The sequence below is a fragment of the Eumetopias jubatus genome, unplaced genomic scaffold (assembly GCF_037043125.1).
Source record: "Eumetopias jubatus isolate StellerSeaLion01/CBP00866 unplaced genomic scaffold, mEumJub1_p1.0 scaffold_4, whole genome shotgun sequence".
NCBI lineage: Eukaryota > Metazoa > Chordata > Mammalia > Carnivora > Otariidae > Eumetopias > Eumetopias jubatus.
Window position 1 is genome coordinate 87,831,016 of NW_028274810.1, and position 12,793 is coordinate 87,843,808.

Sequence of the window (12,793 nt, forward strand, 5' to 3'; positions counted from 1 at the left end):
CCCTGCTCAGCGGGAAGCCTGCTTCTCCCTCTCCCACTCCCCCTGCTTGTGTTTCCTCTCTCGCTTTGTCTCTCTCTGTCAAATAACAAATAAATAAATAAAATCTTAAAAAAAAAAAAAAAAGGATCCCTCAAGGGGGCACTTGGGTGACTCAGTGGATTAAGTGTCCAACTTGATCTCAGCCCAAGTCTTGATCTCAGGGTTCTGAGTTCAAGCCCTGTGTTGGGCTCCACGCTAGGCATGGAGCCTACTTAAAAAAAAAACAAAACCTAAAAATAAAAAAAATAAAAGATCCCTCTGGCTACTGTATGAAGAGTGGATCGTAGCAGGACAGGACTGAAAACCAGGAGGCTAGTTAGAGGAAGGCTGTTTCAGAGTCAAGGTCAGAGGTGATGGATCGGCATTAGGATGGAGGTGGCAGGCTGGAGAGAAACAAATTTGAGTCAGGCTATGTTTTAGAATTTGAGTGGGAGATGATTGTCCTTTATTGAGGTTGAGAAGACTCGAGGAACTCTGAGTAGGGGAGAGGAGCTAATCTTGGGGCCTTAGTTTTGCCCCAGGTGACAGATTACTGCTCGACACTCTGGCCATGTCTTTGAGCTGTGGCACCAAGGAGGCTTTTCCTGACCCCCTGTGCCATGCACACTGTGGGCTCACATAAGCTCCTTGTGCAGTCAGGGCGCTAAGCTCTATTTTGTTACCTTGTCTGTTCTGTCTCCCCTTCTAGACTGGGAGCTCCTTAAGAGCAAAAACTATGCCATTTATCTCTGTATCCACAGCACAGGGCTAAGCACATAGTAAGTACTCAATGAATGTTGAATGAAGTGCCTTCTGAGTAACCCAGGTCAGCTGCCTGAGGGTAGACCCAGGAAAATGATCCTTGCTGCCAGAGAGTTTATTTATTTATTTATTTATTTATTTTTTAAAGATTTTATTTATTTATTCATGAGAGACAGAGAGAGAGAGAGAGAGAGAGAGAGGCAGAGGGAGAATCAGGCTCCCAAGGAGCAGGGAGCCCAATGCGGGACTCGATCCCAGGACCCTGGGATCATGACCTGAGCCGAAGGCAGATGCTTAACCATCTGAGCCACCCAGGCACCCTGCCAGAGAGTTTAAAATCTAGAAGGATCTGAGGTGCCTGGCTGGCTCATTCAGTAGAGCATCCACCTCTTGATCTCAGGGTCATGAATTTGAGCGCCACGTTGGGCATGGAGCCTACTTTAAAATAAATAAATATAAACAAACAAACAAATAAAATCTAGAAGGATCTTTGGTGACAGGTGAAAGTGATCTCTATCCAAGATCCTAACTTAAGGATTTGGGCCCTGATACCCCCTTCCTGGCTTTCTGAGCTTTTGTCCCAGTGAAGGGAAGAACCCTGCCCCTCCCCCACCGGCCTAACTATTCTTGCCTGGGTTTCCGCATGGCAGTTCCAAATGTCTGGTCCTGTCACAGGTGTGCTGTGGCTCTGGATGCTTGGATGTTTCCTCTGGAACATGACTTTTACCCCAAAGCCCGAGGCCCTGTGTTCTTTATCAATGCTGAGAAATTCCAGACAATGGAGAGTGTCAACTTGATGAAGAAGATATGTGCTCAGCACGAACAGTCCAGGATCATAACTGTCCTGTGAGTAAGCCCCAGGGTCGTGATCATGATCCCCAGTGTTCTCTCCATTTGCTACTCGGTCGTGGCTCTCTTATTAATTTCTTCTAAATTATCCGTAAGTTCTACCCATTAATACGATACTTCAGTACTTCCTGAAGTGCAAAGTCTTAATTCCTTTAGGGTTTCCTATCTGTCCCCCTCCACTTAGCTCCACTTACAGGAATTCCTTTACTAGTTTGTATGACTTGCTGACAGGATTTACCTGCTGCCTTCTGGAAAAAAGGTATTGTAGGATTGTGAGTTGGAGAGGGAGAGTATGGGTCTGGCTGGACTCCAGAGATCTCTAACCTCATTTGGGAATTTTAGTGAGTCTTTTGAAGAGTGTAAATACAATAGACCCTTGACAGTCACAAGATAGACTTTTGGAGACCTTGAATACCGCAATTCATATATCTTCCATAAACCATATGTATTCTGCCCAAGAGAAACCATATTCTCTTCACTTCAGTTGCTAGCACTATCAGATGGTTTTCTCTCAGGAACCACTTATCACAGAAAGAAAATTTTGAGTGACCTTCAGATCCGAACCATAGATCGAAAGTGGCACAGAGTTCGGGTGCAGGGCTGAAGGCCCACTGACACATCTTCGACTTGCTTCTGCCCTGCACTCAGAGCCTAGCAGAGCCTGACTGCACATGCCTCGAGGATCCCAGGTCCTATTTCTGCAAAACAAGTAACTACATGTCACAGGCTTCTGGAATCACTCGGGTAGTTGAAATGCTGAATCCAAAGTGCTGGAATACTGCGAGTTCCCTTGGTAAACAGTACTTCTTCCCTTGCTCCTCTTGGGTAGGCTGTCTTCCTTAGGGCCAGCCCTCCCCTTTCCTTTTGGTCTTATGGCAGCAGGGGACTGACTGCTTGACAGTTTCCCCACGCCAGTCAGTTTGAGGATAATAGTGACCTCCAGAGGGAAGGGAGGTGAGAGCAGTTGGGAAGGGGAACCCAAAGGCAATTTACCGGCTGTGTAAATTCTTAAACCGACTGCTGGATACTCAGGTATCCATTATATTATTCTTTACACTTTTTCATGTGCCCTAAACAACACATTTTTTTAAAAAGTCGGGTATTCTGCATGATGTCAACCAAAATTGAGCGTTTCGATTTCCTTCCCTCGTTGAAATGACTAGTAAATATTTAGCTGTGAGTCATAGCCCAAAATGAACCTAGTGAGTATTTCACTTTTGAATTAAGTGTATTTGATAGCTAGGAACTTAAATTTTAATCTGGAAACCCTCTTTTATAGGCGTTTGCCCTCACTTTTCTGATTACTTCAATAAATGCAGGTGATTCCTTTTCCTGTTCACTTTGTGGCACGATTCTGATGAAGAAGGAGCTGATATGTTTTGTGACTGTTCAGAAGTCACCAGGGAAAAGCCACGGTGCAATAGTTTATAATCACAGCAGAATGGCAGGGATGGCAGGCCTTGCCTCCTTGCCCTGTGCCTGCCCACTCCATCTAACTCACCCTTCCCCGGCACTGTCAGACGTTGTGGCCTAGGAGTTAGGGCAGCTTTGAAGCCAGGCACACCTGCGTTCAAGTCCTAACTCTGTCCCTTCCTGGCTGTGTGACCTTGGGCAGATCATTTCCTCTGATTCCGTTGAAAGGAAAGTGCTTCCCTTCCGAGATTGTGATGAAAACTCAGAGATAACGCACGTAAAGCCCCTTGCACGTGGTAGGTGCTTAGCAAATATTTTTGTGCCCTCATCTCCAGACCTGTACCAGTTACTTGTTTCTCTTTTCCTCTAGTGGTTCTGTTCATCGGAGTCAAACTGACTTTGCTTTTGTGGCTGGTAACTGGATTGGTAAATTCTTCTCCCCTCAAACCCGTGGGAGCTTGGACCCATATGAAGGTCAGGAGATTATGGTGAGGGCCATGTTGGCCTTCCTGCAGAAGCACCTAGGTAAGGAGAGAACCGGGGTTTGTGGGCAGCTGTGGGGGTCCCTTAGATTTCCCTACCCAGTGGCCCATCCTGACATGTCCCAGGTCAGGAAGATTTATGGCAAAAGGAAAACCTGAGTGAAGGAGAGAGTTGCACAGAGTTATAGAAAGAAAACTTAGCTGTTAAGTTTGGAGACCCTGACTCTGTTTCTTACTATCCGGATGACCTTGGCCTAGTCATTTAACTTCTGAGCCTTGGTTTCCTCACTGTAAATGGAACTTTCACCTCTCTCTTTCCTCCAAGACCTGTGTCCTAACTCATTCTCACTCACCTCATCTGTACTGCAGAGGTGGTTATGAAGATAAATGGGCTAAGTTTGTAGAAGTGCTTTAAACAAAACAAAGCATGGAAGGCTTAAGACCAGTGTCATACCATCACAGACCAGCTAAATGGCAAGGCCTGTAGAGGTCTTTGGCCTAGCCTTCCACCCAGAGGAGATCTTCTCTTCCTTTTTCCCACCACACAGTCAAGCAGCACGGGGAGTGTGCTGCTATGAGGGTCAGCCCTCTCCGCCTCTCGTTTTATGACGGATAGTCTAGTTAGGCTTGTTTTGGTTACAAGGACTAGAGATTCCATCATCTACCTTGAGAAAAAAAGGAGAGTTTGTTTATGAAAGTACACCCAGCCACCTGGGAAGTGAAAAGTTACGGGAACCAAGGTAACTTACAGGACTGACCTCTCTCTCTCTGGTCTCTCTCATGGGCTCAGTCTCTCTGTCTCTTCCTCTCATGACAGCTGTTTCTCTTGCCTCTGGTCTGTATTTTCCTCCTTTTCTACTCTAGTTTTTCTCTTAGCATCTACTTGTTCATAGTTACTGGTTCCTCATAGCTTCGGTTGGCTCAAACCACTCATGGCTTGGTCTCCCTGCCTTGTGGCATCCTTTCCTCTGTGGCTCCCAGTGCTCACTGCCATATTTTGTGGGATTTCTTCGACCAGATTCAAGAGAGACAACTTGATTCTCCCAGCTCATCTTTACTTAGCAGCACATTGTAGGCCACTGCCCCACCCAGGCTCGGAGCTATCTTGACCAGATGTCCCTTTCTGAACCAGCCAGAATGGAGGCGGCTACCATTGTGTGCACCAGACTGATCCCTCAGTAGTGTTGTACACAGTACAGTTTCCTTCAGAAGGGAGCCAGGCCAGCCCGAGTTTCCAAGGTCACCTCACTCTAGCCTAAGAGCAAGATCTGATCCTTTCTGACTCTCTCTACTTGCCCTGGTCACCCCACAAGGGCTACCCAGAGAAGCCTCAGACCCCTTGCACATGGCAGCTCTTTAGATACTCGAAGTCCCCAGTGGTGTCTTCTCTGCATTTTCTGTTCGGTAAGCTAGATGTCTGTGGTACCTGCACCTGTTCCCCATGCGGCTCCCCATGTTGCCATTTATTATCCCCTTTGGATGCACTTGTTTGTCTGGGTGCCTTTTAATGTGTGGTGCCCTGACTTGAACGTGACATGCTGGATGTGGTACATACAGCAGGACGGTCACCTCTGTGCTCTGGACACTAGATGTCTAGTTACATGGCCTGAGTGCGTTAACAGGTCCAACAATTGCCTAACAAATTTGGTGTGGAATTCAGTTTGCTTTTTTTTTTTTAAAGATTTTATTTATTTATTTATTTGACAGACACAGAGAGAGAGAGCACAGATAGGCAGAGCGCAGGCAGAGGGAGAGGGAGAGGGAGAAGCAGGCTCCCTGCTGAGCAGGGAGCCCAATGCAGGGCTTGATCCCAGGACCCTGGGATCGTGACCTGAGCCAAAGGCAGATGCTTAACTGATTGAGCCACCTAGGCACCCCTCAGTTTGCTTTTATTTATTTATTTATTATTTAATTTTTTTTTTTTAAGATTTTATTTTTATTTGACAGACAGCGAGAGAGGGAACACAAGCAGGGGGGGTGGGAGAGGGAGAAGCAGGCTTCCCACGGAGCAGGGAGCCCGATGCGGGGCTGATCTCAGGACCCTGGGACCATGACCTGAGCCGAAGACAGACGCTTAACGACTGAGCCACCCAGGCGCCCTCCTCAGTTTGCTTTTAAAATACAATTTGTTCTGTTATGAATGTATTGACTTTTTTTAACCTAAATTTGCATATCTACATGCCTGTTCATTTCATCTTGCTCCTGTGAGCCATTATGCCAGCCTGGGTGTAGAGACTGCAGGGTTAATAGAGACTTTAGGGCATCACCCTATCACCTTGTAGGAGAGGAATGGATCCATGACTCTAGACTTCAGTGGGGACTGACTACATGTCCTCGGCCCACTTTCCCTGGTAACTGTTAGCATCATGTCATTAGGTAAAGAGCCAAAGATGACAGGGCAGCCCCCCATGGCATGATTGGGCTGCAGTTAGGAGCAATGTGTGTTGAGCTAAAATGCTCATTACTGGAGACCAGCAGAAGAGGGGGATGGGAAGGAGGAGAGTCTTAGACTGTAGGGAGGTTATCGAGAACTTGCTTTATGCCAGGCCTTCCCCTAAGTACTTTAGATTCACCATTATATGTAATCCTGAAGACCACCCTCTCCAGTAGGTACTTTTATTATTAACTCCATTTTATAGATGAAGATATGAAGCTTAGGAAATTTAAGTAATTTGTCCAAGGTTATCTGGTTACTAAGTGGCAAGGCCAGAATGCAGCCTAAATCGTCTGATTCCAAAGCCCACATACTTAGCTGATACACTGTCCTGCCAGCGACTCTAATGACCAAGGCATGGACTCAGTCTTGAGGAGACACAGAAAGCAGGCACCTAGCTGACAGAAGGGATGGGACAGTCAGGAGAGGAGGCTCCCTGGACAAAGTGTTGCTTGTCTTTAACAGATGAGTCTGGTTCACCAGGGAAGGGGCAGGGCTCTTCTAAAGAGAAGGCACCGAGGCTTGTGTGGTCAGTTTGGAGAAACTGTGTTTAGTGTATCTGGCGCTCAGGATAGTGAACTGGTAGAACATAACAGCAGAGAAGTGGGCAGAAGCCAGATGTAGAAGACACGTATTTGCTGAAATGAGTGTGGATTTTAGTCCCCTGGCAAGAATTAGACGTGTGTGTGCGGTCTGGCTGCATCCTGAAGGACGAGCGATGGGCCTGTCTGAGAGGCTGAGGGCCCCGCTCGAAGGCTGTGGTGTAACCAGGCAAGAAGAGATGAGACAGAGTCTGAAAAGGCAAAGACTCTCCGCTTGGGGCAATTAGCTTTGCAAGGGGAGGAAAGCATTTTGGTGGCCACATGTCACACGGGAAACCGAAATGGGTCGCAGTGAAGTATACCTCTCCCCGCTCCTATAAATACCTCTGGGAGCATGTCTGCCACTGACCCCGGCATACACTTTCTCTTGGTGCTTCTGTCCTGTGAGCTCTAGGCAACTTCTGTCTCCCTTTTCCGCTCTCCCCTCTCCTTTCTCTGCAGACCTCTGACACCCTCCCCTCCTCTCTCTCCGCTGATGAACTTCGCCTCCCACCTCACTGAGAAAATGAAAGTAGTCAGTACTTCCTTGAAATCCCGGCGCCTTATCTACCCACCTTTGTGCACTCAGCTCCTCGTCTGGTTACTAGCTCCCAGTCAGTTGTCTAACTAAGGCCGAGCCCTCCACCCGCACACAGCTTCCCTCCTCTTCCGTGGGCTCAAGGTGATTGTGCCAGCAGGGTTTTCCTCTTATCTTCGATCATCAATTTGCCCCTCTCAACTTGGTTCATTTCACCCTGAAATTTCTCTCTCTTTTTTTTAAGATTTTATTTGTTTATTTGAGAGAGAGAGTGACCCAGAGCGAGAGAGGCAGCACAAGCAGGGGGAGGGGCAGAGGGAGAGAGAAGCAGGCCCCCCGCTGAGCAGGGAGCCCGATGCGGGGCTCGATCCCAGGACCCTGAGATCATGACCTGAGCTGAAGGCAGACGCTTAACTGACTGAGCCGCCCAGGCACCCCTCACCCTGAAATTTCTCTTAAAAGATACCTCCCTTGACCCCACTTTCCCCTCCAGGTTACCACTCCGTTTCCCTATTCCTCCTAACAGCAAAACTCCTCAAAAGAATGTCTGTCTTTACTCTCTCTGGTTCTTCCCTTAGCATTCTCTCTTACACCCACTCCAGTCAGGCGTTTGCATCCCAGTTCCCTGTGAGAACTGCTTTTGTCAGTATGACCGGTGACTCTCACAGCCCTCAATCTGGTGGTGAGTTCTCATTCCTCATCTGCTGGGGTGCTCAGCAGCTTCTGACAGAACTGGTGACGCCCTCCTCCATGAAACCCTGTGTTCGCTGCCAGGACACCCCGCTGTGGGTTTTCTCCTGTCTGGATGTCTGCTCCTCCTCGGTCTACTTTACTGCTTCTGGGGCTCAGGGCTTAGACCTTGTCTCTGTCCGCATCCCCTGACGTCATCCATCCAGTCTCCTGGCTTAAAGTCTCAGGCTGACAACGCCCCACCTTATGTCTCCAGTTCGATCTCTCCCATGAACATCACAATTGTATAACCCGCCACTCAATGATTCTCCGTCCAGTAGACATCTCCAACAAAACCTGACTTCGATTTACTCAAGCTGACATCTTCCTTCTTGCCTCTGTTCCCCTTTCCAATCCCTTCGAAATCCTCTTGGCTCTACCTTCCGACTACATATGGAACCTCGTCACTTGTCCTCACCCCCACGACTTCTACCCTGTCCAAGTGATCTCTCCCTGCCCTTGCCTCCCCACAAGGTCTTTTCTTAATCAAGCGGCCAGAGTGATCCCGATAGAAACTAAGTCCAATCTCTCATGCCCCTGTTCCGAATCCTCCAGTGGCTCCCCATTTCTCTGAGAGTCAAAGCCAACGTCCAGTGTCCCACTGGCCCCATAGGATGCAGCCCTCTGTTTTTTCCCATAGTATTTAGCACCTTTTCCCATCCTATATAATTTATTGTGTTTATTGTTATCTCTGCCTATTAGATTATGAGCTCTATGAGGATAAGGGTTTCTATTTGTGTTGTGGATGTATTTTTAGCACCAAGAACATATTGGCTCATCATGGGTGTGCTCAATAGTTTTTGAATTAATGAATATGTAACACTTGTTGAGGACCTCTTCCATGCCAGGTTCTCGGCAGGGCACTGGGGATCCAAAGATGGAGAGTGGTCCCTGGTTTCTGTCCCAGCTTTTGTTTGTTTTGAACAAAAGTACCACTTGCCTGTTTAGCTGTGCCCTGCTCCCTCAGCCGGAGGCCTTCGCCGCTTTTTGACCGCTCTTGCTATGTTAGACCCATCTGCCTGTGACCCCAGGGCCCTCTCTTAAATCCTATCCAGTGTTAGGCTGCCTCATGATGTTGCCATCCTGTTCTCTCCCGCCTTTCACTGAGGTGGCCCTGAATGTGCTTCCACTGGCTAAGGTGCAAAAGATCTCTTCCTTCCTGCTCAACAGCTTCCCTGAGCTTAGATGTAGGCTTTCCATTTTCTCACTCTTTCTGACCCAGGTTTGAATTCTGTCTCTACCACTTCTCCACTGGAATGACCTTGGGTGAATTGGGTAGCTTTTCGGAGCCTCAGTTTCCTCAGCTGTAAAATAGGGCTAATACAGGACTTAACACATAGGGATATTGTGAAAATTAAATGAAACAGTGCATGTTTGGCACAGTCTCTAGGATGAATTACTCTTCAGTAAATGCTGCCTTCTGTTATTATTACCCTTATTGAGTTGTTATGGGGTAAGCAAGTCATTTATGAAGCCCATTTATAAAAGCACTCAGTGAGGGCACCTGGGTGGCTCAGTTGGTTAAGCGACTGCCTTCGGCTCAGGTCATGATCCTGGAGTCCCGGGATCGAGTCCCGCATCGGGCTCCCTGCTCAGCGGGGAGTCTGTTCTCCCTCTGACCCTCCCCCCTCTCATGCTCTCTCTCTCATTCTCTCTCTCAAATAAATAAATAAATAAAATCTTTAAAAATAAAATAAAATAAAGTAAAAAAATAAAAGCACTCAGTGAATAGTAGTTACCACACTGCTGTCACCATCACAACCATCTAACCAGTCCTTTTAGTACCCCTGGTGCTCCTCTCCAGGGTGACCCACGAAATCCACAGTAGCTATTCTTTGATCTTACCTTACAAAGATTTCCCTAATCTTCCTGTTTTTTCCCCACTCAGAACTGAAGGAAGACTATGACCAGTGGAACAGCCTCATTGAAGGCATCGGACCATCGCTCACCCCAGGGGCCCCACACCATCTGTCCAGCCTGTAGGCACAGTTGGTCATTTGTGAAAAGTCACTGAGCTAAGTTCCCATTTGGGGCCTGCCCAGGGACACCTGTAGCCTATCAAGAAGTGGTTGGCGTGATCCTTCTTCACAGATTGAGAGGATATAATCGCGCTGCTGATTGGATAACTGGGTACTTTGGTCTTGGACTTGTTGATCTTAAACTCACACTGGGACTTGGATCACTTGCTCATTGGCAAACTGACTTTCTGGGAATGGAACCCTGATGGTGTGGGGAACAAGCAGTGGGGTAGAGTTCGGGGGCAGGGGGTTGCTTCAAGCTCCAAGCTGAACAATATTAACCCAGCAGCCTGCTCCCACTCCTTGGGCCATTGTGGCTTCTGTCGTGCAAGAAATAAAGCCAAAGGATGGAGTAAAATTCCCACCTTCAGGACCTCTAGCCCAGCTTAGCACTATCTCTTCATACCTCTCAGCCTTCTCCCTCCCCAGGGCCACTTGGTAGGTTCTGAGCACATTAGGTAACTTTCTAGGATATGGACCACCATCAAATTTTCTGTATATTTTCTTGTTGCATGAAACATGGTCAGGACTCAGACTTGTGAGCCCATGGAGGAGGGCAGAAGCATTGTCCTCACAGCATAGGTGGAGAAACTGAGGTCCAGAGTGGTATCACGGAAGCTCTGGATGTCATGGAGGTTTGCCAAAAATGTACCTTGACAAGAATCAACACAAGTTGGTAGAGATAGAGAAGGTAGACTAACACCATTAAATGGCCATTTGAACAGGCCCTTGCAACAGGAGGGAGGCAGTTTGGTTGGTTAGAATTTAGGCGGCCACCCCTGGAGATGTCTAGGAACGCTTCGGTCTTGCCTCTTACCTCAGATATCATGAGTCTCCAACTTGCTCAGAATCAGGGTGCTGTAATTGTTTTCTGGCTCTGAGGCCCTAGCCTCAAATGTATATCAAGATATAGACTGAATTTCCATTCTGTTCCATTTATAATATGAATGATATTAATACTCATGTTTGCCTAATGATATGTTGGAATATTTTCTTTATTTAATCTGCATTAGAGCAAGATGGCGAGCCATCTGGAAGTAACTTTTCCTTCTGTCTTTCTTTGTTCGCTTACTACTTATGCCCATGTGGAAAAAAAAACTTTAAAAGGAAAGGAAATCTTCTTGGAAATCTAACTCAGGATTGCTGTCTGGGAACATCAACCTGAAACACTCCTCTCCACTCCTCTAGACTTCATACCTCAGCCCAGGTAGGGGACCCCAAGACAAGGCAGGAGCAAAAGGGAAATGCATCTCTACACAGTAGATCCAAGGCCAGTGCCACCAAAGCAGGCTGGGACCATGTCTCCCATCTCAACAGCTATTCTTTCTAAGACATGAAATATCAGATCCATTGAGACTGTGGACCTTGGGAGGATCTTAAGAATTCCGGTGAGACGGAGTGTAGGGAGAATATCATTCATTAAAGCACTGGGCTCTACAGTTCTGTATCCTGGTTTTGAGTCCCAGCTCTACCGCTACTAACTGTGTAGATTTGAGCAAATTGTGTTCTTTTTCCATTCTCAGTTCCTGAATTTCTAAAACGGGGATCTGCATCATGAATCGTTAAGAGGATTAAGCATAAGGATGTGTGACCCATGGATTATTTAAAAGTATGATTCCTACTTTCTCATTATGTGAGATTTTATCTTACAGCTTTTGTTTTCTGGCTTTATTGCTTTGTGGTCAAAGAAAATAACCCCCATGGGCTTCATCCTTCAAGATTTGTTGAAACTTGCTTTTTGGCCCAATGTAAGGTCAGTTTTGTAAATATTCCTTATATGATTTAAAAGACTGTATATTTTGAAGTTTTGGGCTTGCCATGTTACTCAGCAGCACATTATGGACTTCCTTCTATGAGCGTGCATACAGGTATTTAATAGAGCCTTCAAACTCCTATACGGGGACCAGAGCCCCTCCGCACTTGCAGAACCAGTAGATGCCACTTCTTGTGCCTGGGGCTGGTTCTGCAGATGCTGGGGGCTAGTTCTGGCAGCATTAGCACATGAGACCCAGCAAATATGTCCAATGTCTACGCAGGTATGTTTTGTAAAGAAGGTACTCCAAACCTGGATCCATCTCCTCCTTTCAGTTTATGATCTGGTAATGACTCATTTATCTGGCAACACTGGAGTAGGTGAATCTTTATATAATTGAAAATTATCCTTTAAGCCACAAAATATAATATAATATTGACTATTTTGAATGGCAATCTACCAAAAAGATAATGCACCCATTTTCTTAATGTGAGCTGACGTATAACTTTTTAGGATGTCTCTGTTAAGATAAACTAGATTGGGCGCCTGGGTGGCTCAGTTGGTTAAGCAACTACCTTCGGCTCAGGTCATGATCCTGGAGTCCCGGGATCGAGTCCCGCATCGGGCTCCCTGCTCAGCGGAGAGTCTGCTTCTCCCTCTGACCCTCCCCCCTCTCATGTGCTTTCTCTCTCATTCTCTCTCTCTCTCAAATAAATAAATAAAATCTTTAAAAAAAAAAAAAAAAAAGATAAACTAGATTATGTGGTAGTTAACAAGCAGCCCCCAAAAGTAACAAGTGTGTTTCTTGCCCATGTCCTTGTTCTCTCTTGGTTGGGGAAGCTCTGCCTGGTGTCATCTTTATCCTCACTTGGGGACCCAGGCCAGCAGAGCTGCCGCTGCTGAAACCGTTCATTGCCAGTCGCCAAGATGGAACACTCATTAGCTCTTGAAGCTTCTTCCCAGAAGTGCCACCCACTCACTGTTTCCATTCACATTTCATTAGCCACAGCAAGTCATCTGGCCTTACAGACATATCTGTGGGCAGGTCTGAGGTCTGAGCGGCGCTGCCCTCTGGTCTGGAAAGGCATGGAGAGCTGTTTGCACTGACCCTCTGTGGCCCCAGTGACTGTCCTCTGAACTCTCTTGATTGCTTTTCAGAGCTTGTGCTGTCTCCCTTGCAGTCGGGCTGCCAGCCATCACCCTTCATTGCCTTAAA

General features: G+C 47.0%; 1 protein-coding gene across 2 annotated transcripts in view; it reads left to right on the forward strand.

Annotated features, from left to right (window-relative positions):
* Positions 1-11,628, forward strand: part of PAFAH2 (platelet activating factor acetylhydrolase 2) — a 30,408-nt gene extending 18,780 nt beyond the window's left edge. For both annotated transcript variants that reach the window (XM_088022555.1, XM_028113948.2), the window contains exons 9-11: positions 1,456-1,626; positions 3,413-3,567; positions 9,695-11,628. In XM_088022555.1, coding sequence (XP_087878681.1) covers positions 1,456-1,626; positions 3,413-3,567; positions 9,695-9,789 — 421 coding nt within the window. In that variant the 3' untranslated portion in view covers positions 9,790-11,628. The remainder of the gene's footprint in view (positions 1-1,455; positions 1,627-3,412; positions 3,568-9,694) is intronic.
* The last annotated feature ends 1,165 nt before the right edge of the window (positions 11,629-12,793 follow it).